Source organism: Molossus molossus, unplaced genomic scaffold (assembly GCF_014108415.1).
Source record: "Molossus molossus isolate mMolMol1 unplaced genomic scaffold, mMolMol1.p scaffold_m16_p_3, whole genome shotgun sequence".
NCBI classification, from domain to species: Eukaryota; Metazoa; Chordata; class Mammalia; order Chiroptera; family Molossidae; genus Molossus; species Molossus molossus.
The window spans coordinates 121,980,904-122,006,034 of record NW_023425366.1 but is presented as its reverse complement, the minus strand read 5'-3'; the positions used below and the strand labels follow the sequence as shown (position 1 = coordinate 122,006,034).

General features: G+C 44.9%; 1 protein-coding gene across 7 annotated transcripts in view; it reads right to left on the bottom strand.

Annotated features, from left to right (window-relative positions):
- Positions 1-2,946: 2,946 nt before the first annotated feature.
- LUC7L (LUC7 like) overlaps positions 2,947-25,131 on the bottom strand; it is a 34,965-nt gene continuing 12,780 nt past the window's right edge. For 5 of the 7 annotated variants that reach the window (XM_036279059.1, XM_036279065.1, XM_036279063.1 and 2 more), the window contains 7 exons: positions 17,704-17,814; positions 16,644-16,787; positions 12,566-12,742; positions 9,634-9,722; positions 5,265-5,294; positions 4,010-4,189; positions 2,947-3,279 (listed from right to left, as the gene is read on the bottom strand). In XM_036279059.1, coding sequence (XP_036134952.1) covers positions 3,150-3,279; positions 4,010-4,189; positions 5,265-5,294; positions 9,634-9,722; positions 12,566-12,742; positions 16,644-16,787; positions 17,704-17,814 — 861 coding nt within the window. In that variant the 3' untranslated portion in view covers positions 2,947-3,149. Of the gene's footprint in view, positions 3,280-3,972; positions 4,190-5,264; positions 5,295-9,633; positions 9,723-12,565; positions 12,743-16,643; positions 16,788-17,703; positions 17,815-25,131 lie in introns of all 7 variants that reach the window. The other 2 variants (XM_036279064.1, XM_036279062.1) reach the window with 1 other exon arrangement.

Here is a 25,131-nt window from a genome sequence, read left to right as displayed (position 1 = left end):
TCCCTTCCTCTCTCTCCCTCCCACTCTATCTGTACAAAAACAAATGGAAATATATCCTCAGGTGAGGATAAAAAAAAAAATTTTATTTTAGAGAGAGGGAGAGAGAAACATCAATCAGTTGCCTCCTGAAACACGCCTGACATGGGATCAAATTTGCAATATGGTTATGTGCCCTGACTGGAAATCAAACCCACCAACTTTTGGTGTATGAGAGGATGTTCCAGTCAACTGAGCCACAATGGCCAGGGCAAAATACTGAATTTTATGTTGAGTTTATCTTAAAAAACAAAACAAAAAGAAACTAACCTACAAAATAAAAGTGTATGTTCTTAGGCCCCTCCCCAGACGAACAGAAAATCTGGGAGAGGGGGGCAGCAACCTGTTTTAACAAGTCTGGTAATTCTGACACTATCAAGTCCAAGAACCTTTCAACTGACCCAGTCTCCACAGACCCCAAACCCTACTGTGGCCACCATCTTCTTCCCAAGTGAGGTCAGGAAGGGTCCCTGACTTGCCTGAATCGTGGCAGGGCAATTAACTCCTCCAGGAAGCCCCCGCAGTTCTCAGTAGCCAAGTGCACCCAGCTACTGAGCAGCCCAGCTATCCTAGAGAGGGTACCCACACACATGATACAGTGAGGGCCCAGGGCCTGCCAGTGAAGCCCAGGGTGGGTGCGCCCCAAGGCTAGGCTCTGCTCTGGATCCTGTGAGCCCCCATGCAGGCTGCACGGCCAGCGGTTTCTACAGCCCTCCCTTTCCCAGACTGTAGCCCTGGACCTGGCCAGAGATCCCCAGTGTGAGTAGAATGGGCAGCCCCAGAAGCCATGCCTACCTCAGAACAGCCTGGGGCCTCCATGCAGGATTAGGAGACCTCACAACCCACACAGGTGCTTATCACCATGTCCTCTTCCACTGGCCAGAAGCAAAGTGTGGGTGGGGGAAGTCCCCAAGACACAGTAACTGGGGTGAACCTAAGGGGCCTGGAATCTACCATGACCTTGGAGGATATGTATCTGTTGGCTCTGCCCACTCAACTCTCCTCAGGGACAGTAACAGCCCTGACCTGCATCCCTGCTTCTCTGTAAACAAATACCTGTTTCCCACATTTTTTTATTTTTACAGAGAGAGAGGACTCAAGGTGGGGTGGGGCTCCTCCAGGCCCAAGCCCCTCATGGTTTATGAGTGACCTCCTCTTAGCACCCTGTGCCATTCCCCCTAGCCCCCCAAGCTCTCATCTGGGAGCTCCCCTCTGTGCTGGGATCTAAAGTGGGGATGAGGGGTTGTAGCATCCTTAGAGTAGCTCATGCCATGTTGTGCACTGCCCCTATCAGTCTCACCTCCTCTATGCTCACCCAGAAGGCAAGACCACTGTTCGCTGCTCTCCTGGCACCCAAGAGCTCGGTGCACCAAGGGCAGGTGGGTGGGTACCTTCAGCACTAGGGTTGGAAAAGCTGGGTAACAAAGTCAAGATCCTGTCCTCCCAGCACAAGGGCTCAGACCACCTGGGTCATGGATCAACTAGAGAGAGGCCAGGTATGCAGGAAGAAGCTGCAGCCCTCCGGGCCCTTCTAGGGCTATCGTGACTTCAGCTCCACCTGCCTTCTAGCTAGGACCCCAGGCCTACTCCTAAATCCAGGGACATATGCCTTTTCAAAACCACACCCCCTCCACGCACAACACACAAATACACTTAATGCCATTCAAGTGTACTTAAAAATGTTATATTTTATGCCTATTTTACTATAATAAAAAGAACCCCCACCCTTACCCCCAAGGGATGACAGACGTAGGAGGTACTTCTACAGCCCAGTCTCCTGGCTGTGTACTCCCAACCCTGAACTGGGGTATCTTCTTCCAGCTTTAGTCCAGCACCCCCGTCACAGGCCAGGCTGTACAAGTGAGTCAGGAACCCATGACCCCAGCTCATTCCCTTTGCCTCTCCCCTCCCAGGACCACCTTTAATCCATTCAAGGCTAAACCCAAGAGGACATGCCTCTCCCCAGCTAGCTTGGTGTACACACCAAACAGAGAGCCTCCTGTGATGCTGCTTTTGTTCTGGTTCAGCCTAAGCTGCAGGCTTGGGTGGAGGGATACCCTCCTTTCCGAGGCAGGGAAAACCTGTGTCACAAGCCAACAGAGCAGGTTCACCTATCTGCACATCTTCCAATAAGGAGACAGACTGCGGCAGAGGAGCCCATAGCAGGACCATCAGCCACATTACGGTGTTGGTAGCCACAAGATCCAGACCCAATGCCCATATGCTCATGGAGCCAACCGGCCTTTGCATAGAAGGGGTGGGGAGGACTGTATTCACAATGAGACCATCAGAAGCTCCTTCCAAAAATAAACCAAAAACCTCGCTGAAGTGAAAAAGGGAAAAAAGCTCCCAGTTATCCTTCCAGAAGGGCTCATTCTGGAACAGTAACTGCGATATGAAGAGCTGAGAAACAGTGGATAACACCACTGGCCCTCTCTGAGCGTGAATCAGATCACAAGCGTATTAGCCTCCTCTGAGGGCCTTGTGACGGTCATGTGGATAGTGTAGAAACTGCAGTGTTGCTCCCCTCAGCTAAGGTGCCAGGCTGAGGCCATAGTAGTAGCAAACCAGACAGGTCTAAATTCCTAAAGAAACGTGTGCAAATGGGGTACCTCCCTTCTCCCTAGCGGAACCTGTGGTCTGCACTGAGGGGTGCAGCCAGGCAGCTCAGGCACTCAAGAAAGGCCAGGAGCAGCCTATCAGCAGACAGCCTGGCTCACCTGGATCCAGTCATTAGGGAAAGGGGTGGTGGGAGTTGTCAGATGACCACAGTCAAAGGGGAGTACAACAGTAAGTCACAATTTCTGAAAGTGAGCAAAGCTCACTGAAATGGGCGCCTGTTGTCATCACCACCTGTGGAAGGCCGAGGTGAAGTGTCTAGAACATACAGGGACGGACAGCGAGACCCACTGCAGCAGTCAGATTTATTTACTCCTACTGAACATAACCCCAGAACACAGGAGCAATTCTGTACACCTCTAGAAACTCACAGCTAGCCCCAAAACAATAGAAATTTTAAACTACAAAAGATGAGTTGTATTCAGCAAATATAAAGGGTAACTTCAGGCTGTGTCGAACATTTATCAGACTATTTACAGCACCCAGGATTGGGTTCAGATCTCGCCAGCCTCCTTCTCCTCCGATGTCTTCCCGTTGGAGCTTTCAAGCCTCCAGTCAGCGGCCCCGCGCTCACTCCGCCCTCGCTCCCAGGACTCCTCCCTCGACGCCCGCTCTCTGGAGAACCTGGGAAATGGGAACCAGAGGCTCAGCAGAGGCTGTTGTCTCCCTTCTGACTGTCTCCTTAGGTGCCAACAACTTGGACCCTCAACACCAGGTAAAGGAAGGCCAAGACCCACCATACCTGGGAAGGCTCCCTAGCAGGCCAGAGAGCAGTTAGGCCTGCCATCTCGTGTCCAACCCACAGCCACTAAAAAGTGACACTTTCAAAGATTTCTAATAACAGCTATAACATAAACAAACAAAAGAAAATACAACAAAAGTCCACAAGTGAAATATAATCCATTAGGTAAAAACACAATGAAAAGAAGACTAAATCCAAGCATACCAAAGTACTAACAGGGGGTATGAGTGTGTTTCTTTCCCTTAGAAAAACCACAACAGAGGTAAGCAGGGCTTGGTCAGGACACAAGTCTCAGGGGCTCTGTATAACAGAGTGACAATGAGTGGGCAGGCCGAGTGAGGCACGCCACCTGGTAGGTGCCATGCCTATATGTAACCACCTCCACAGCCCCTCAGTTGTCCCATCCCTGAATCCATCTGCTGTTCTCACTTAGGGCTCCCAGTGCTCTGGGCCCCCATTCACCACTCCTCAAGACCCCAATACTCAGTCCCACAGATGCCCAGCCAGTCTCCTGAGCAACAGGTATGGCCGACGGACCCCAGCAGACCCTGGGAACACAAAGAGAAAGGGCTCACTCCTGGTTGCAGCTACTGAAGAAGTCAGAGTAGTTACTTGTATTTCGCACTCCGATCCCTGGAAGCCCGGCGGTGGCCCCGGCTGTGGCTCCGGCTATGGCTGCGAGAACGACTACGGTGGCGCCGCTGTCTGTCTCGGGACCGGGACCGGGAAGACTTTCGTCGTTCTCTGGAGGTAGATCTTGACCGTCTCCGTCGCCGGTCCCGGGAACGTGACCTGCAAAGAATGACCACAGGCTCTGAAGGTTGTGGTGGCCCCACCCCAACAACCCTCTTTTCTCAGCACACTTTGCTTGATGCTTTACCAATATCTTCCCTTTCCTCCCACAAACTTACAGCTTGGGTTCACAATAGTTCCATCAGTTAATCTCTGGTCAGAAAGAATTACAACCAGCTCTGCCGGTGTGGCTCAGTGATTGAGCGTCGCCCCATGCACCAAGAGGTCGCCGGTTTGATTCCCGGTCAGGGCACATGCCTAGGTGGTGGGCCAATGCAGGAGGCAGCTGATTGATGATCTCTCTCATCGATGCTTCTATCTCTCTCTCCCTCTCCCTTCCTCTCTAAAAAAAAAAAAAAAATTATTAAAAAAAAAAGAATTATGACCAGACCCTATCCACCAATGCTATCTGAAAACATCTTGCTGGGAAATTCCTGGTCACCTGAAGACCTCAGCAGTGCCCTCTACTCTTTCCTCTCATTGACAGATCTTTCTGCTGCACTAAGCCCCAACCAACCCAACAATAGATGGGACTCGAGTCTCACCTGTGCCCATGCCCCTTTAGAAGCCAGCCCTGACCACCAGATAATAATTGTGAAGTTATAAAGGCTAAGTATTAAGAAAAATGGCCCTGGCCAGTTTGGCTCAGCAGTTGGAGCGTCGGCCTGCGGTCCAGAGAGGCCCGGGTTCGGTTCCCTAAGGGCATGTACTTCGGTTGCAGTTGGTCTCCGGCTCTGGTTGGGTCGTGCAGGTGGCAGCCACTCGATGTGTCCCTTTCACATTGATGTTTCTTTCTCTCTCCCTCTCTCTCCCTCCCGCTCTATCTGAATAAAAAAGTGGAAAAATGTCCTCGGGCGAGGATAAAAAAAAAAGAAAGAAAAATGCATGTGTTCCCTGGGCAGTTGGTTAGAGCATTCTCCTGCTACACCAAGGTTGTGGGTTCAATCCCCAGCCAGAGCACATACAAGAATCAACCAATGAATACATAAATGAAGTGGAACAACATACTGATGTTTCTCTCTCTCTAAAATAAAATAAAAAGAATTAAAAAAAAAAAATGCATGTGGAAACCTACCTCCTGAGATCTCTGGTTCTTGATCCAGACCTAAAATGAAGAAAAAAAAACAACAACAAAACAATTTCCTCAAAACAGCCCATTCTTCACATCTAAGGAGAGGTGACCCAAGTCCACAAGGTGAACAAGGGTCAACTTCCCACAGATACCTGTGTTATCTTCTAGCCACTCACTCGTTTTCAGGCATGTAGTATCAAGTGTCAATGTTTACAAAATGAGGCAGGCCCACCCCCAACCCCCAACTCCTAGCTGCTTTAGGCAAAAGGACAGAACCAGTATCCTGACTTCAACAACTAGCTCTGTGAAATCTTCACAGTGGACACTAAACAGCAAAGCAGTGTCACTTAACAGACACAGGGCTGGGTAGAATCGAGTCACCAAGACACCAAAGTTAAACCAAAATATCAAGTTCCAAACGCAGGTTCATTGCCAGATAAGGGTTACCATGAGCTCCTAGGAAAATAGTATACAATCAGCAATCCAAAAAATGCACAATGCAATGTGGACTCATTTTACAGTGTTTTATAGCAGAAATTTACATGACTGCCATCAACATGTGCTGATGAGGTAGTAAAAATACATGCTCGTATACTGTATGGCTTGAGGTGATTTGATAAAGTGTCTTGGAAAGCAATTTCTGTAATACCTATGAATATTTATATATTAAATTCCTTTGTTCCAGAAATTTTAAATAATTTTATAAAGCACTCAAACATATACAAAGATGATCTCTAGAGTACTCCTTCAAAATAATTTTATAAAAAACAACCATCAAAACTTAAAATTAGCACTGGCTGATGTGGCTCAGTTGGTTGAGCATCATCTGGTGCACAGAAAGGTCACCAATTAGGTTCCTAGTCAGGGCACATGCTCAGGTTTTGGGTTCGGTCCCTGGTCAGGGTGTGTTTGGGAAGCAACTGACTGATGTTCCTCTCTCACATTAATGTTTCACTCTCTCCCTAACAAAAAAAAATTTTTTTCAATAAAAACATTTTATTTTTTAAACGTTTTTAATGAGTTGAGAGAGGAGAGACAGAAATATCAATGAGAGAGAAACACCATCACATCAACATCGATTGGCTGCCATTTGCACACCCCCTACTGGTGATCCAGCCTGCAACCTGGGCATGTGCCCTGTGTAGGAATTGAACTGATGACCTATTGGTACATGGGTTGACGCTCAACCACTGAGCCACACCAGCCAAGCAATAAAAACATATTACAAAAAAAAAGTCGCCCGGCCGGTATGGCTCAATGGTTGAGTGTTGACCCATGCACCAAGAGGTCACCAGTTCGATTCCTGGTTAGGACACATGCCCAGATTGTGGGCCTGACCCCCAGTTGGGAGGCATACAGGAGGGGGCCAGTCGATGTTCTTTCTGTCTCATTGATGTTTCTCTCTCTCTCTCTCTCTCTCTCTCTCTCTCAAATAAATAGAGAAAAAGAGAAGAAAAGAGTCATCTTGCATTCCAACCCTAAAAATATCTTGTATCTTTCATACTAAAATAATTTTTTCTGCCCTAGCCAGTGTGGCTCAGCAGCTAGAGCGTCAGCCTGCGGACCTGAGAGGCACCGGTTCGGTTCCCGCTAAGGGCACGTACCTCGGTTGCAGTTTGTCCCCGGCCCCAGTTGGGGTTGTGTGGGTGGCAACCACTTCATGTGTCTCTCTCACATCGATGTTTCTCTCTCTCTTTCTTCCCCCCCCAAGATAAATGCAAAAATGCCCTCGGGTAAGGATAAAATAAATAAATAAATAAATAAATTTTTTTCTTTCCTGATTTTAGAGAGAAAGGAAGGTAGGACGGAGAGAGACAGAAACATCGATGAGAGAGAACATCAACTGGCCACCTCCCCATGCCTCCACTGGAAACTTGGCCCACAACCTGGGCATGTGCCCTGACTGGCAATTGAACCAGCAACCTCTTAGTGTATGGGTCGACGCTCAACCACTAAGCCGCAACAGCTGGACAATCTCTCATATTTTAAAATATTAAAATAAAAAAGGATAGGCAACAGCCCTGGTCAGGTAGCTCAGTTGATTAGAAGGTCGTCCCAATACACCAAGGTTGCAGGTTTGATCCCCCGTCAGAGCCAATACAAGAATTAACCAACAATGACTAGCCAGTGTGGCTCAGTGGACTGAGTGTCATCCCATGGACTGAGAGATCCCAGTTCTATTCCTGGTCAGGGCACATGCCTGGGTCGCCAATCAATGTTTCTCTCTCTCTCTCTCTAAAAATAAAACAAAACATATTTAAAAAGAAAAGAATCAACCAATGAATACATAAATAAGTGGAACAACAAATCGGTATTTCACTCTCTCTCTAATTAAAAAAAAAAAAAAAGACAGCCAACCACAGCAAAAATAAATACGTGGGACTATATCAAACTAAAAAGTTTCTGTACAGCAAAGGAAACCACCAACAAAATGAAAAGGTAACTACAAAATACAAAACAATATTTGCAAATCATGTATCTGGGCAAGGGATTAAAATTGAAAACACATAAAGAACTCTTACAACTCAGAAGAAAAAACATTAGATTTAAAAAAGGGCAGAGAATCTGCATAAACATTTCTCCAAAGACATACAAATACCAATGGGTACATAAAAAGGTGCTCAAGCCCTGGCCGGTTTGGCTCAGCAGTTAGAGCATCGGCCTGCGGTCCGGAGAGACCCGGGGGGGGGGGGGGGGGGGGTTCGGTTCCCGCTAAGGGCAAGTACCTCGGTTGCAGTTTGGCCCCGGCCCTGGTTGGGTCGTGCGGGTGGCAACCACTCAGTGTGTCCCTTTCACGTTGATGTTTGTTTCTCTCTGTCCCTCCCTCCCACTATCTGAACAAAAAAAATTTAAAACCATACAAAAGGGGGAAATCTTACCATTTGTGACAACATAGATGAACCTTGAGGGTTTTATGCTAAGTGAAATAAGTCAGGCAAACAAAGAAAAATACTGTATGATTTCACTAATATGTGGAATTAAAAAAAAAAAACCACCCTCAAACTCAGATACACAGGCAGGGGGTGGGAAAGTAAATAAAAAGGATGAAAAAAGATACTCAGTTATGAGACACCATTATAAGAACACACCTGCTGAGGAATGATCTCAGAGATCAGGTGCCACACAGACACAACCCACCACCATAGTGGTCACCTCTGTGTAAAAAGGGACTTGAATGTTTTGCTTAATATATTTTTATTTATTATTTATTTTTAGAGGGAAATGGAGGGAGAGATAGGAACATCGATGAGAGAAAACATCGACTGGCTGCCTCCTACCTGCCCCCCACTAGGGATTAGGCCCACAACCTGGGCATGTGCCCTAACTGGGAATTGAATTGGTGACCTCTTGGTGCATGGGTCGATGTTCAACCACTGAGCCACACCAGCAAGGCTGCTTAATATATTTTTATACTGTTTGTCTCTTTGTAAACAGAATCTGTTAGATAATTTAAAAAAACAAACATAAAAATACAATAAATACTTATTTCTCCTTTCTCAGTTATGCACTGAGGAATTCCTTCAGCAAAGCCCAGTTTCTGGGCCTTTCCAGGACAATGAGCTGTGTGCCCAAAAGGAGAGCTCAAGTCTCTTCCCTGAACTCCGACCAGACTCAACATCTCTACCTGGATGTCTCCTAGGCATCTCAAACTGAGTACAGCCAGAACCAAATTATATTCCCTATACCCTCCTCACCCCAATACACTGCTCCTAGTCTTCCCCACATCTGTAAGTGGCCGCTCAAGGCCAGAAACCATGAGGCCAGCTCCATTCCCCCTTTCCATGCCTCAAAACTGACTACCAACAAATCCTATCAACCCTACACCCAGACCCTTCCCACCCTCACCTGATTCAAGCTGCCACCTTCTCCTTCTGGACTCTTCCAGGTGGCTCCTCACTGTTCTCACTGTTTCCACCTCTACCATCTGCACTTATTCACAACAAGACAGCAGATCCCAACCTCCTCCACTGGCCCTACAATACTCAAGTTAATGCCAGAGGCTAAATAACCCAAAGGTCCTTCCCCCACAGGAAGGCATAGCAGTGTGACACCTGCTCAGAATGCTACATCCACAGGAGTCACAGTGCAGCAAGTTCCTCTCCTTCTCCTGTTTACCCTTCAGGGGAAGTCTACACCTTTTCCGATAGGAATTAGGTCACCAGAGCGTTTATGCAGCTGAAGATGGCCCAGTCCAGCGCTGCACGTCTGTACACACAAGACAGCCAAGACCTCGCTTAACTAAATATGCTTCGAGTTTGCTTATTTTCTTTTACTGGCCACTCAGATACTTAGCAGACCTCAACTGTTATTAGCAACACTGCAATGAAAGAAGCAGGAGTTTACTTAGGCCCATGTGCTATTGTAGGCTTACCTCCTGCTCAGCTGCTCCTCCCGCTCCCTCTCTTCTCTCCTCCTCAAGCGATCCTGATTTCTCTTCTCCTGCTTTTCAGCCACAGTTTTCTAAATAAAAAATTGGAAAACAAAAGAAGAGCAAATTATACAAACTAGAGTGTAAAAACTGTTTAATAAAGCACACTTATATGATCTCAGTATTGGTAGTTAAAAAATCTAAGAGAAAATTTAAAAACTTTTTTTTAAATTGATTTTAGAGAGAGGAAGAGATAGAAACATCAATGAGAGAGAAAATCAAATGGCTGCCTCTTGCATGCCCCAACTGGGGATTAGGCCTACAACTTGGCATGTGCCCTGACCAGGAATCAAACTGGTGACCTCTTGGTGCATGGAACGATGCTCAACCACTGAGCCACACTGGCCAGGCTAAGAGAAACTTAAAATACAGGAACATGATCAATTTAAAAACTTCTTAAACAATGAAAAATAGAAAACTCACCTAAAAATGCTTTATTGGCACCCTGGCCAGTTTGGCTCAGTGGTTAGAGCGTGGGCCTGTGGACCAGAGTCCTGGGTTCGGTTCCCTCTAAGGGCGTGTACCTCAGCTGCAGTTTGTCCCCAGCCCTTTTTGGGGTCATGTGGGTGGTGACCAGTTGATGTGTCTCTCTCACATCGATGTTTTTCTCTCTCTCTTCCTCCCTCTCTCCCTCCCACTCTATCTGAAGATAAATGCAAAAATGTCCTCAGGTGAGGATTAAAAAAAAAAGCTTTATCGGTCCTGGTCGGTTTGGCTCAGCGTATAGATCATCAGCCCTCAGAGCAATGTGTTGCAGGTTCGATTTCAGTCAAGGGCACATACCTCAGTTGCAGTTGGTCCCCAACCCTGGTCAGGTCATGCGGGTAACCAGTTGATATGGCTCAATCACATCAATGTTTCTCTGTCTCCCTCCCTCCCTCCCTCCTATTGTATCTAATGATAAATAGAAAAATATCCTCGGGTGAGGAATTAAAAAAAAAAAAAAAAAGCTTTATAACCCTAGCCAATGTAGATTAGTGGTTAGATCATCAGCCTGAGAACCAAAGGTCATGGGTTCAATTCCTAGTCAGGGGCACGTACCTTGGTTGCAGGTTTGATCCCCAGCCCTGGTCAAGGTCATGCTGGAGAGCAACCAATCGATGTTTTTCTCTCTCTCCCTTCCTCCCTCCCAATCTATCTAAAAATCAATGGAAAAATATCCTTGGATGAGGATTAACCCCAAAAACAAAACAAAAAAAAGGAGCAATGGGAATGTGACATTTCCAAATGCTAAGGTGTATTTTTTATTTTTTTCTTTATTGATATTAGAGAGGAAAATGGAGAGAGATAGAAACACCGATGAGAGAGAACATCGACTGGCCGTCTCCCGCGTGCCCCCACTGGGAATCAGGCCCACAATCCAGGAATGTGCCCTGACCTCTTGGTGCATGGGTGAATGCTCAACCACTAAGCCACACCAGCTGGGCAAGGGGCACATTTTTTAAATGGGGACAAACACAAAATTGTTATTTATGTTCTACTGGCCACATATAAAGTATTTTTACATCTTTGATACCCATAAACTTATAAAGAAAATATTCTGACTTAAAAATGTGCAACAGTAACCCTGGACGGTTTGGCTCAGCAACAGAACGCTGGCCCGTGGACTAAAGAGTCTCGGGTTAGATTCTGTTCAAGGGCATATGGGAGGCAGCCAGTTGTGTTCCTCTTGCATTGGTATTTCTCTCTCTCTCCCTTTCTCGTCCTCCCACTCTATCTGAAGATAAATAGAAAAATATCCTTAGGTGAGGATTAAAAAAAAAATGTGTGACAGTATATAATTTTTCAAAATTTTATTGGGAGCACAGGAGTGAAATGTGTCAAGTCCAGTGGCTGAGAATAACCTCACTGCCACCCCAGCTCCCTTGCCCAGTGCTGAGATCACACATCACCTTCTGGGGACCTCACCTTGGATGCATAGCCCTGCCACCCACTGCTCCTTCCTGAGAGGCACACAAGGGTCTCAGTCTTGATTATCATAGTGTCCTATAGTCAGGTGCCATGTGTTTGTCCTTCCACCAGGTTTCAGGTTTCTGGAGGGAAAACCTGCCTATTTCCCAGCATCCCATCTTTTTTTTTTTTATCCTGACCCGAGGACATTTTTGCATTTATCTTCAGAGAGAGCAGGAGAGAGGGAGGGCAGGAGAGAGATACAGAAATATAGATGTAAGAGAGACACATCGACTGGTTGCCACCCACACAACCCCAACCAGGACTGGGAATAAAATGCAACTAAGGTACGTGCCCTTAGGGAAACCGAACCCAGGACTGTCTGGTTCACAGGCTGATGCTCTAACCGCTGAGCCAAACCAGCCAGGGCCCAGCATCCCATCTTTAGCACACAGTACACAGCAGGGAAGACTCCTGTCAATTTGGAGAACAACAATTCTAAGTATCTGAAACGTGTTCATCCTTTCTTCTGAGTGTTCTCGACCCAAGATGTCAAATGTTTTAGTCTAACCCAGGAAAACAATCACCTTCTCGTCCTAAGTTGTCTCAAGGCAAAGGCCAGGATGTGTCATCTTCCATCTAGCCTAACCATTCTCCATGCATTGCTCTGTCCAAGAAGAAAAACTAGAGACTACTGGTTCTTTCCCATCTCCTAATAGAAGTTATTTCAGAGATGTACAAGAGGTGTCCGTATCCAGTAATGGACTCTGCCATTATCTTCATATAAAAAGGATATAGACTAAATAAATATCCACAGCCTCTTAGGTTTCTTGTGTGAATGAAATGATGAATGAAGCATTTCACTATAAAATTCAAGGCACGTTCTTAGAGAGGATCAGCACACAAAGTTTTCTAGAAGGAAATAAATGTGAAGAAGATCCCAAGACTTCTCAGGTTTCTCCAGAAACACAATACATTAACGTACCCTCAACTGATCAAGCTTCTCACGGATCTGAATGAACCCCAAATGCAATTTGCCCCCAAAGTGGTCTGCAAGACGACGGTCATTGTCGTGGAGACCAAGGTAGGCTGAGCAGACTTCACAGATACGCAACTTCTGCTGTTGAAAACTGGATGCAGGCATGGAATTTCTGTATTCTTCCTGAAAAAAGAAAATAGAATGATGAGTCCAGCTTGTGTGGCTCAGTGGACTGAGCACTGTCCCACGGACTGAGAGGTCCTGGTTGAATTCCCAGTCAGGGCACCTGCTCGATTCCCAGTAGGGGGCGTGCAGGAGGCAGCCAATCCATGTTTTCTCTCTCACATTGGTGTTTCTATCTCTCTTCCTTCCTCTCCCTCTAAAAAAATCAGTAAAAACATATTAAAAATTAAAAAAAAAAAAATAAAGTGGCTCTGGCCGGTTTGGATCAGCAGTTAGATCAAAGGGTCGGAGGTTCGATTTCCAGCCTGGTAGGGTTCATGTGGGAGGCAGCCAATCAACGTGTCTCTCTTACATCAATGTTTCTCTCCCTCTCTCCCTCCCTCCCTCCATCCATCCCTTCCACGCTATCTAACATTTCAATGGAAGAGAAAAAAATCACATCAGATATGTATTGTGAATTCTTTTGTTCCTCTTTTATGTTCAAAAATGGATTATATTACCTATAAATATCATGTTGGGATGTTGGTCTGACAAGCACATGATGCATTATCTTATTTTATTTATTTATTTATCCTCACCCGAGGACATTTTTCCATTTTTTTTGTTCAGATAGAGTGGGAGGGACAGAGGGGAAGAGAGAGAGGAGAGGGAGAGAGAGGAGAGAGAGAGAGAGAGAGAGAGAGAGAGAGAGAGAGAGAGAGAGAGAGAGACACCAACGTGAAAGGGACACATCGAGTGGCTGCCACCCACACGACCTACCAGGGCCGGGGACAAACTGCAACCAAGGTATGCGCCCTTAGCGGGAGCCGAACCCGGGTCTCTCTGGACCGCAGGCTAACGCTCTAACCGCTGAGCCAAACCAGCCAGGGCCATGATGCATTATCTCAGCACCACCTTCCAACAAACATTGCTGACCTCAATTCTAGCCTGTGTTGGGGCACCAAGAAAAGGGGTCCTGACAGCCCCATTGTCATTAACCCTATTACACTGTCTCTTCAACTTGTCACTGCCTCAGTAGGCACTGCTCTAATACCTATGGGCCTTTGACACTATCCTATTAGGTACACCATGCTGAGCCAGGGGTATAGTGATAACCAAAACCAGACCTGCACCAGGACAAGTACATGCCATCACCTCATCTCTACCTGGCTGTCCTGTCCCCACCACTCTGATAAACTTCTCAGTCTGTGGATCTCAGCCAGCTAAGTGGCCTTCAGGGCTACCTTACCCTACCTAGAGACCCCCTACAACCCATGGTCACTCTCAAACTCAGACCCCATTTCTTTTGAGCATGTATGTTCATCTGAACAAATCTTACCCAACTGTTCACATTCTCTTCTGTCTGTGCCCCCACCCCGTCTCCTGAGCCATCTCCATGAGGGGAGGGCCTCTTCTGGCATGCTCACAAGTAGAAAAGTGTCTAGCACTGAGCTGGAGCTCAGCGAGCATTTACTAAAGGAACACACCCTGTCTCACTCTGGCTCTACCCTTCTCAAACCATCTCCAATTCTAGTGGTGAGGATTCAAGAATCACAGGGTATCCAACAGATAAAATGATCTAGGAAAGAGCCCAGCCGATGTGGCTCAGTGGTTGAGTGTTGACCATGCACCAAGAGGTTGCAGGTGTGATTCCCGGTCAGGGCACATGCCCAGGTTGTGGGCCTGATCCGCAATGAGGGGCATGCAGGAGGCGGCCAATCGATGTTCTCTCTCATCGATGTTTTTCTTTCTTTTTTTATCCTCACCCGAGGACATTTTTCCATTTTTTGTTCAGGTAGAGTGGGAGGGAGAAAGAGGAAGAGAGAGAGAGAGAGAGAAACATCGATGTGAAGGGACACATCGAGTGGCTGCCACCCGCACAACCGACCAGGGCTGGGGACAAACTGCAACCGAGGTATGCGCCCTCAGCGGGAACCGAACCCGGGTCTCTCAGGACCGCAGGCCGACGCTCTAACCGCTGAACCAAACCAGCCAGGGCTCATCAATGTTTTTCTCTCTCCCTCTCCCACTCCCTTCTTCTCTCTCTAAAATCAATAAAGAAAAAAAAAATTTTAGAAGAAGCCCTGGCCGGTTTGGCTCAGCGGTTAGAGCGTCGGCCTGCGGTCCAGAGAGACCCAGGTTCGGTTCCCGCTGAGGGCACGTACTTCGGTTGCAGTTTGTCCCCGGCCCTGGTTGGTCGTGCGGGTGGCAGCCACTCGATGTGTCCCTTTCACATCGATGTCCCCCCCCCCATTCCCTCCCATTCTGTCTGAACAAAAAATGGAAAAATGTCCTCAGGTGAGGATTAAAAAAAAAAAAAAAATCTAGGAAGGCAATGGTTGTCAGTAATACGAACACTGAGCCGTTAACTTGTTCTGCTACCACACAGTCAGTGTCCTGGCCTGACACCCAGGCCAATACCACTTGTATGCTACTCCAACCTGCACGGGCTCTCTCTAACAAAGATGCAGCATCACTAAAAACACCCTGGTTTTGCCCTGGCCGGTTTAGCTCAGAGATTAGAGCATTAGCCTGAGGACCAAAGGGTCTCAATTTTGATTCCCGATCAAGAGCACATACCTGGGTGCAAGTTCAATCCCTGGCCCCTGTCAGGGTGGTGTGGGAGGCAACCAGTTGATGTGTCTCTCTCACATCAATGTTTCTTTCTCTCCCCCTCTCCCCTTCTACTCTGTCTAAAAATCAATGAAAAAGTATATTAAGGTGAGGATTAACAAAAAATAAAATAATACACCCATGTTTCGTTTTTTATAGTAATCTGCGATACAACTCTGGCCAAGTCACACACAAGCTATAAATCCACCAAAGCCCTGACCAGTTTGGCTCAGCAGTCACAGCGTTGGCCCTTGGACCAAAGAGTTGTGGGTTCAATTCCAGTCAAGAGCACATGCCTCGGTTGCGGTTCGGTCCTGGCCCTGAGTGGTGTTGTGCAGGAGGGGGCCAATCGATGTTTCTCTCTGTCTCTCCCCCTACCACTCTATCTGAAGATAAATGGAAAAATATCCTTGGGTTGCCCTGACCGGTTTGGCTCAGCGGTTAGAGCATTGGCCTGCGGTCCGGAGAGACTCGGGTTCAGTTCCCGCTAAGGGCATGTACCTCGGTTGCAGTTTGTCCCCGGCCCTGGTTGGCTGTGCGGGTGGCGACCACTCGATGTGTCCCTTTCACATCGATGTTTCTCTCTCTCTCTTCCTCTCTCTCCCTCCCATTCTACCTAAACAAAAAAATGGAAAAGTGTCCTCGGGTGAGGATGATTAAAAAAAAAAAAAAACAAACCCTTGGGTGAAGATTTTAAAAAATAATAAAATAAAACCATCACAGCACACCAACTCCCGAGGAAGCCAGAGGAACAGGAAGTAAAACTGATCTTTAGGGGACTTTTTTTTTTTTATCCTCACTCTAGGACATTTTTCCATATTTTGTTCAGATAGAGTGGGAGGGAGAGAGAGAAACATCGATGCAAAAGGGACGCATCGAGTGGTTGCCACCCACACAACCCAACCAGGGCCGGGGACAAACTGCAACCAAGGTACATGTCCTTAGCGGGAACCAAATCCGGGTCTCTCTGGACTGCAGGTTGACGCTCTAACCGCTGAGCCAAACCGGCCAGGGCTCTATGGGAGTTTTAGCAAGATATACTCACTAACACTACCTCACTGAATCAAAACTCAGGACTGTACTCCACACATGGAAATTATGCTCAGAGCTGGCAAGTGATTGATCTTAGGTCACAAAGGGAGTACGGGGGACACAGTGAAGACATATCCAGGTGTGTACTGGGTTCCTGTCAGTATTTTAACTCCTTCCTAATTAAAAAAAATAGAAGTATGGCTTAATTTCAGCCCAGATAGACAACTCTCTGGAGTTACTCAGTTTCCCCTTTCTCTAAGACATTTTTCTCACCAACCTCAGCTTCTTTTTTCTTTGCACGAACTTTCTCCACTTCCATAAGAATCTTCTGGGATTCATCCACATTTCCTTCTGCTCCCAGCTGCTCAGCTTTCGCAAGAAGTTCTCCTATTTCTTCATTCAACTCATGTACTTTTTCTGCCTGAGGGGAGAGAGAAATAATCAAGCAGGCAGGCATCTAAAAACAAAAGATTTTTAATACAAAGAAAATGAGTGTTTTTCCCACTGTATTTCTGGTCTGTTCCACTAATAAAATAATCGAAGATCCTCAGTGGATCACATAAATTGGGACAATTATGATATCCTTGTTGCCAACATTGAGACACTGACCATAAACCAAACCTGTGCCGAGTTCCAATAAAAGTAGCATTGCCCTAGCCAGTTTGGTTCAGCGGTTAGAGTGTCAGCCTGCAGACCAATGAGTCGTGGGTTCGATTCCAGTCAAGGGCACATACCTCGGTTGCAGTTCGTCCCTGACCCTGGTCAGGGTTGTGTGGGAGGCAACCAATTGATGTGTCTCTCTCACATCAATGTTTCTCACCCCCCCACACACTCAGGTGAGGATTAAAAAAAGTGGCATCTCTGTCACTTCCAATACAGTTGCAAAAAACAACACATTGGTCATTTTCTAGGCTGTCTCTTTTTATGTCTCCTACCATAGTTCAATCTTTGGGTAAGATGAAAAATGTCTAGGTTTAAATACATAAACTTATACTGTAAACAAAAAACCTTATTATTTATATTTACTTTCAGAAATTAAATAGCACCTTTAGTACAGTGAACAACTGCATATATCCTAAGAAATGCTTTTACAAAACTGAAAGAAAAAAACAAAAAACAAAACAAAACCAATGAACAGATTTAGTTCCACTGCATAGGGAGAACAGAAGAATAATGCAGCTGACACCCAGGCCAATTATACAGATGTACCTTCATCCCGTGATATGGATGTACGTACCACAGTTCAACCGTATTCCCACTTCCCATTTCCTGTTTTATGTGGGATGCTAAAAAGACAAGCTTTAAAATAACTCAAGGTGAAAACCTCCCAGGCATACCTTTGCAGAAACTTCTGCACTGATCTCGTCCTGTGTCTCTGCCAGCCGCTTCTTGGCAAGTTCGGTTCTCCGATCACACTCAGCGATAAAGGACTCCAAGTGATCCATTGCCTAGCACAGGAGAAGCAGACAGCTAGGATCAACTACATGTACAATCTCAGAACCCATTTGTTCGACAGGAAAAACTCCTGGGTTGGTTTCTTAAAGCCTGTAAGTTCAGTGGGAAGATCTTAAACTACACTCCAGCCAACACATCCATAGTCACATTAAATCAAAGGGCTTTGTTAAACCAAATGATCATTCAGAAGCATGGTCTTCTCATCTGATTTATTTAGTTCCAAAATTTGTAAAAGGACCCCCATCCCTCAATAACGTTTCCAAGAAAATATTAAGGAAAATTACAACACTTGGCCATAATGAATAGTGTTCTCTGAGGGACAGAAAAGGCTGGACTGAGACTGGTGTTAGAGCCCTCCTCTGGTGAGCTGTGGGAAATGCAGATGATGTACTCACTGGTCTTTGTGAGCCACGCAAATATTACCCCTCATGTTCTGAGGGTAGAGCTCCCCCTTCCACCTCAAAACAAAACAATAGAACAAATATTACTGAGAGCTGTGAATACGTTTAGTTATTGCCTAGTGTCTAAAGTAGCAGGAGAACTGGTATATCACTTACCCAAAGAGATAAAAGAAAAGAAACTCTAAAAATCAAATTACTTACTCTGAAGAGTGTTGGTGGGAAACAATAAAATACTAATTAACAAGCTGTCACATATGCTAAGCAGTTAATTTGCCATACTAGTCAAAGGCCCCAACATAACTTCATATACATACAAACAGGAAAAGTGATTTCCTAGTGTGTCCAGCTTTCAGGCTACAACCAGTAATAAGCAGCACCTCCTAAGTTACACCCACAAGCCAGCCTACTAATGTCAGCATCAAGTTAAGTATGAAAGCAAGTGAGTATAGCCATGGATGACAGGGTCAGACAGTATGCTCTATCACTAAAAAAAAAAAAAAAAAAAAATAGGGAAAAGAAAATTTTGGGTGGAAATGATAGCAAGGCAGATGAAAACTAGGCCATCAGATCAAGTGGTACTCTATACCCCTCCCCCCAAAGATGGCCAGGAGAGAGCGAGTCAGCTGTTAAGAAAGTGCTCCACAAGGATGGACTGTCACGGGAATAAACAGGAGGATCACTGGAGAGGGTTATGGTCTCCTCCAGAAATCTTAAATATTCTTCTTTCTTTCCTTTCCTTTTTTTTTTTTGTTAATCCTCATCCGAGGATATTTTTCCATTGACTTTTAGATAAGAGTGGAGAAGAAAGGTGGGAAGAGAGAGAGAAAGAAACATCCATGTGAGAGTTCTTCCAGCCGACACTCTAACCGCTGAACAAAACTAGCCAGGGCAAACACTTTTTTAAATTAAATGCATTTTTTTAAAAAATTATTTTTATTAATTTGTTTTTGTTACAGATGTTTCTCCTTTTCCCCCCACTGACACTTTCCTCCCCATCCCCTGCACCTCTTCCCCAGCTTTGTTGTCTATGTCCATTGGTTATGCATAAAATTAAATGCATTCTTGAAAGTAGGTCAAGACAGGGAAGAGACTCTGTGGTGGTGCTGAGTCCTCCAGGATACGTCATTCACCAAGGTTAACCCCCAGATTTCACTCTATGACTTTGGAATTCAAGGCCTCTTTCCTGTTGTTGGTCACCCAAATATTCTCTACTAGAATATTTCACAATGTACAAATCAAACAATCAGGAAAGCAAATGATTGGCATTTGTTCGCCTGTACACAGTTATTTCCTGGAAAAATGTAGAGTAAATCAGTTGTGCTAACAAGTTCGAACTCACTGGGATCAAAGTGCCAGTGAACTGATATGGGTCATGTACCACCTGTGCTCATCAAGGACAACAGCTTCTAAGAGAATGGCCTGAGATACCCCAGTTCACCCACACACAGGCACTGAGACTAGTGCTGATCCCCTCTAATGTCTACACAGAGCCACCTCACGCCTGACACAGATCCAGAGGATCCACTCATCAGGGGCCAAGTAGGGAACAGACATTTCACACCCTGCCACTGTCTTTACCAATTAGAGAAACCACTTATATCTTAAGCAGAACCCAAATTGGCTTGGCAAGAAAAAATTAGAGTCCTATAAGTTATAAACTAAACAGTAAACTTCACAAAATAGAACAGGTAGATGGCAGAGACATCTTTTAACTACCAGGTTCTTTCTATTCTCCTCCCACCCCTTTTTTAAAATCCTCACCCGAGGATATGTTCTATTGATTTTAGAGAAAGGGGAAGAGAGGAAGGGGGGAGAGAGAGAGAGAAACATCGATCAGCTGCCTCCCATACCTACCCCTACCAGGGATCAAACCCACAACCTAAGTATCTGCCCTGAACAGAAATTGAACCCGAAATCTTTTGGTGTACAGGATGATGTTCCAACCAAGTGAGCCACCTAGCTAGGGCTAACTGCCAGGTTCTTTAAAAGATGGCTCTATTCTCCGGCCTCTCCCTCTCTTCAATGTGCTTCTTTCTCAGTTTCAGAGCGGTTCCTAAATCAAAGAGTAGGTCTAAATTATATTTTTTAAAGGTACTTGAATCTAAAAATTACTTGCGTCTAAAAATTAAGTCCTAATTACAACCTACCACTTACTAGAAAGTCACACGACTTCTCCAACTCAAAGGTGATGAGATGAAACATGAACTACTAAGGGAACTTGAGTGTAGCACTGGCATACAGTAGTTCTCATTGCTGCTGCAGGAGACCGTCCCTTCACACACAGGACTGTCTGTGCAGTTCTTGACCCTGCCTGCCCAGCAGCAGTGACACCGGCCAGCAATCAGGTGAATCTAAGACACCACCACATTGTCAAAATGGTCATGGCAAACGTGGCGCTGTGCAGCGTTGCCTGTTGCACACATGCCTCAAAATAACCGTGTAGGGACTCTTAACATCTCTATTTCCCAGGGAAAGAAACTGAGGTATAGTTTCTAAACTACCAAGTGATGGTATAAGAAGTCTGCTGTGTTTTGGCTTCCTAAACCATCCTCACAACTCTGAGGCAGTTATCAGCAGCCCAGTTTCTAGATGAAAAGAAAGAGGTGAAAGAACTTGCCCAAAGGTGACACAGAGATTCTAACCTGGGATATCTGACTTATAAAATATAACTAGTATATACTGTACATCCAAGACAGAAAAACTAGGTATAATCAAAACTGGTCACATTTGGTATATTAAAGACAGTTTGGAAATTAGTTGATATGGTGTGTTGTTCTGTCAAATATACCATCACAGAGCAAGACAATAAGGAAAAGGTTAACTGTACTTTCACTAAATTAAACAGAAACGAGTCATTTACATTTTCAACATATGAATATTGAAGAAATGTAGTGCTCCGTAACTTTTCCACAGGTTAGACTAATGAATCAACATTGCTATTTGCCAGTGTTCAAGTTTAGAAACTTGAATGCACTTATATAGATTACCTAGTAGCAAATACACACCCTTTCCTAGGGAATTCCTGAACAAACACTGAAGAAATCAAGATCAAGGCCTGGCCCTGGCATGGTCAGGCTGAGGCTGCATTAGGCTGGAAGAAGCTAAAGAGAAGACTGGGAGGCACCCTCCCCCCCCATAAAACACCTGAGTTTTGGGTGGCTCCTGAGTGGGAAAGTGCCAGAAGTCCTGCCCATCAAGCGCAAACTGAGGGTAAAGGCACGGAATAGCTAGACAAGGAAATATTTTAATGACAATTTTGTCAGGCCCACAATGAAATACATTTTTATACCTTTTGGGTCTCTGGCGGGCAAAGACCCAAAGTTTGACAACTCATGTTAGTGAAGACGTGAAAATTGGAAATCTCACCGACCATGAGTAGAAGCATTCGCCATGGCACTAACCATCAAGATGACAAACATGTACTGTTCTGACCCAACAGTCCTGCTTCTAGGAATCTTTCCCAGATATATGTATGATGTGCCAATGTGTAATGCAGCACACACCATGATCGTCACGGGGGACTGGCCATATAAAATAGATACCTATCCTCTTTGGAATACCATGTAGCCATAAAAAGGAATAAGAAAACCTTATCCAATAGGAAATAGTCTAAAAAATATACTGAGAAGTTAAACAAAAAGGAGGAGTAAGAGTAGAATAAGTGCACAGTAGACTGTTTATGTACAAAAAGGAAATGCATACTTTCCCCTCAGTTATCCACACAAACTCTAGCTAACTGAAGAAACTTAACAACTGGTTACCTCTGGTGGCAACCAGGTAACTTAAAAATATAGAAGAGCCCTGGCCGGTTCAGCTCAGGGGTTAGAGCATCAGCCCATGGACCAAAGTCCTGGGTTTGGTTCCCGCTAAGGGCACGTACCTCGGTTGCAGTTTGTCCCTGGTCCTAGTTGGGGCTGTATGGGTGGCAACCAGTAGATGTGTCTCTCAAATCGATGCTTCTCTCTCTCTCTTCCTCCCACTCTCCCTCCTGCTCTATCTGAAGATTTAAAACAAAACAAAACAAAAAAAAGGAATAGAGAAGAGAGATTTGACAGCATACCTTTAATAACTTTTAAATTTTGAACCATGCGAATGTTCTACATGGTTTTAAATTAATAAGAGATACTGCAACCCTCGTTAAATAACTGATCTAGGCAACAATCCTCAATTGCTGCTTAAAGCATTAGGCCAAAAGCTAATGGGGACATTTACAACCAACAGCAAGCTGTCTGCTCAACACCCAAGCCCAATGACCATACTGTTCCCCAATGTGATTTGACAGGAAGTGCAAAGCTCTGCCTCTGAAATATTGTGGTCAAAGAACTTTAATCTAACTCCTAAGTTACAGGGAATTTCAAAAATAAGGAAAAACATGTTTAAAAAAACATCATGAAGATACCATCAACAAACTCCTAGAAATGACTTAAAAATTAATGTCTTCAAATAGATTTTAAAAGATTGACAAAGCATTCTAACACGTGTTCCTTAATTTGGATCCTGAGTCAAACCAATAACTAAATAAAATCCTTGTTGAGTCCATCTGGAATATTTGAACAATACCTATAAAATGTTAAGAAACCCGAACCCGGGTCTCTCTGGACTACGGGCTGACACTCTAACTGCTGAGCCAAACTGGCCAGGGCAAGAAATTATATTTTAGCCCTGGCTGGTTTGCTCAGTGGTTAGAACGTCAGCCCACATACTGTCAAGTGGTGGGTTCAATTCCCAGTCAGGGGTACATACCATGGTTGCAGGTTTGATCCTAGCCCCAGCTGATGTCATGTGGGAGACAACCAGTCGATGTGTTTCTCTCACATTGACGTTTCTCACCCCCTCACTCTATGTAAAAGTCAGTGAAAAAACATCCTCAGTGAGGATTAAAAAAAAAAAGAAATTGTACTTATGATTATTATTATTATCTTTTTATTTATTAGTCCTCACCCGAGGATATTTTTTCCAATGATTTTTAGAGTGAGTGAAAGGAAGAGAGGTGTGGGGAACAGGGGAAAAAGACACTCATGTGAGAGAAACATAGATTAGTTGTCTCCTGTAAGAGCCACGACCAGAACCAAAGCCAAGGATTGAATCTGCAACCCAGGTACATGACCTTGATTGAAAATCAAAACCATGACCCTTCAGTGCAAGCACTAACACTCTAACCACTAAACCACACTCACCAGGGCTAAATTATAGTATTTTAAATAAAATTTTTATCTTCTAGTTATACTACTTGCAGAATCTACAGATGAAATTCTATGACTAGGAGCCATTGTAAAATAATCCAGTGGGGAATGACAGGATAAAGACAAAACAAGTCTTCATGTCAATAATCACTGAAATCTGGGAGATAAAACCCAGAGATTTCATTATTCTATTCACTTCTGTATGATAAAATTTTTTCCTTAACACATTTTCAAAAATATTTTTATTTTGTAATGTTTTTATTGACTTTTAGATAGAGAGGAAGAGAAAGAGAGAGAGAGAAAGATAGAAATATCCATGCCAGGCAGTAAGCTGTTGCTTTTGAGAAGTGTTTGAGCCCAGCCAGTGTATGTAGCTCAGTGGTTGAGCATCAACCTATGCACCAAGAGGTTGTTGGTTTGATTTTCGGTCAGGACACATGCCCAGGTTGTAGGCCCGATCCCCAGTGCAGGGCATGCAGGAGGTGGCCATTCGATGTTCTCTCTCATCAATGTTTCTCTCTCTCTCTCTCTCTATTTTTTCTTTTTTTATCCTCACTTGAGGACATTTTTCGATATTTTTTCCAGATGGAGTGGGAGGAAGAGAGAAACATTGATGTGAAAGGGATACATCAAGTGGCTGCCACCCACACACGACCCAATAAGGGCCGGGGACAAACTGCAACCGAGGTACGTGCCCTTAGCAGGAACCGAACCCGGGTCTCTCTGGACCACAGGCCAACACTCTAACCGCTGAGCCAAATTGGCCAGGGCCTATCTCTCTAAAATCAACAAAGAGCCCTAGCCAGTTTGGCTCAGCGGTTAGAGTGTTGGCCTGCAGACCAGGGAGTCCCAGGTTTGGTTTCCACTAAAGGCACGTACCTTGGTTGCAGTTCGTCTCCTACCCCGGTAGGGGTTGTGCGGGTGGCAACCAGTCAATGTGTCTCTCTCACATCAATGTTTCTCTCTCTCTTCCTCTCTCTCTCCCGCCCGCTCTATCTCAAGACAAATGCAAAAATATCCTCGGGTGAGGATAAAAAAAAAAAAATAAAGCTTTAAAAATAAAATAAAACCAATAAAGAAAAAATGTTTTTTAAAAAAGTGTTTCTTTGTATTTTAAAGCAATATATAAAGGGACTGTCTCCCAGAAGTGGAAAAGGCACAGGGGACAAGGGCTTTGAATTCAGGTCTATAAATGCTGATTAAGTGCACAGACCCAAGTTTAGAGTTGAAATCTCCAGTATATAATTTAGTGTCTTTGTCTTGCTCATATCATAAGCAATTAAGTCATTAAATAAGTTTCGTAAGTTTCAAGGGCACCGTCTATGACAGTTTGTTCATTCGTTTCCCTCTTGAGCATTTTTGTTGTGTCCAATTTCTCAATCTTATAAAAAATCCTACCACAAACATTTTTGTGTATCAATGTTTGCCTGTAGACACAAAGGAAGAACGCCAAGTGAAGATGAAGGCAGAGATGGGGTGATGCTTCTACAACCCAAAGAACACCAAAGATTGCCAGCAGACCATCAGAAGCAAGGAAAGAGGCATGGAACACATTCTCCCTCACAGCCCCCAGAAAGAACCAACCTACCAACACCTTGATCTCAGACATCTGGCCTCGAAAACTGTAAGTCAATAAACTTGTTTAATCCAAAAAAAAAAAAAAGTTAGCCTGTTTCAATTACTTCCTTAGAATACAGATTTGTAGAAATAAGTCACAAGGTATAAA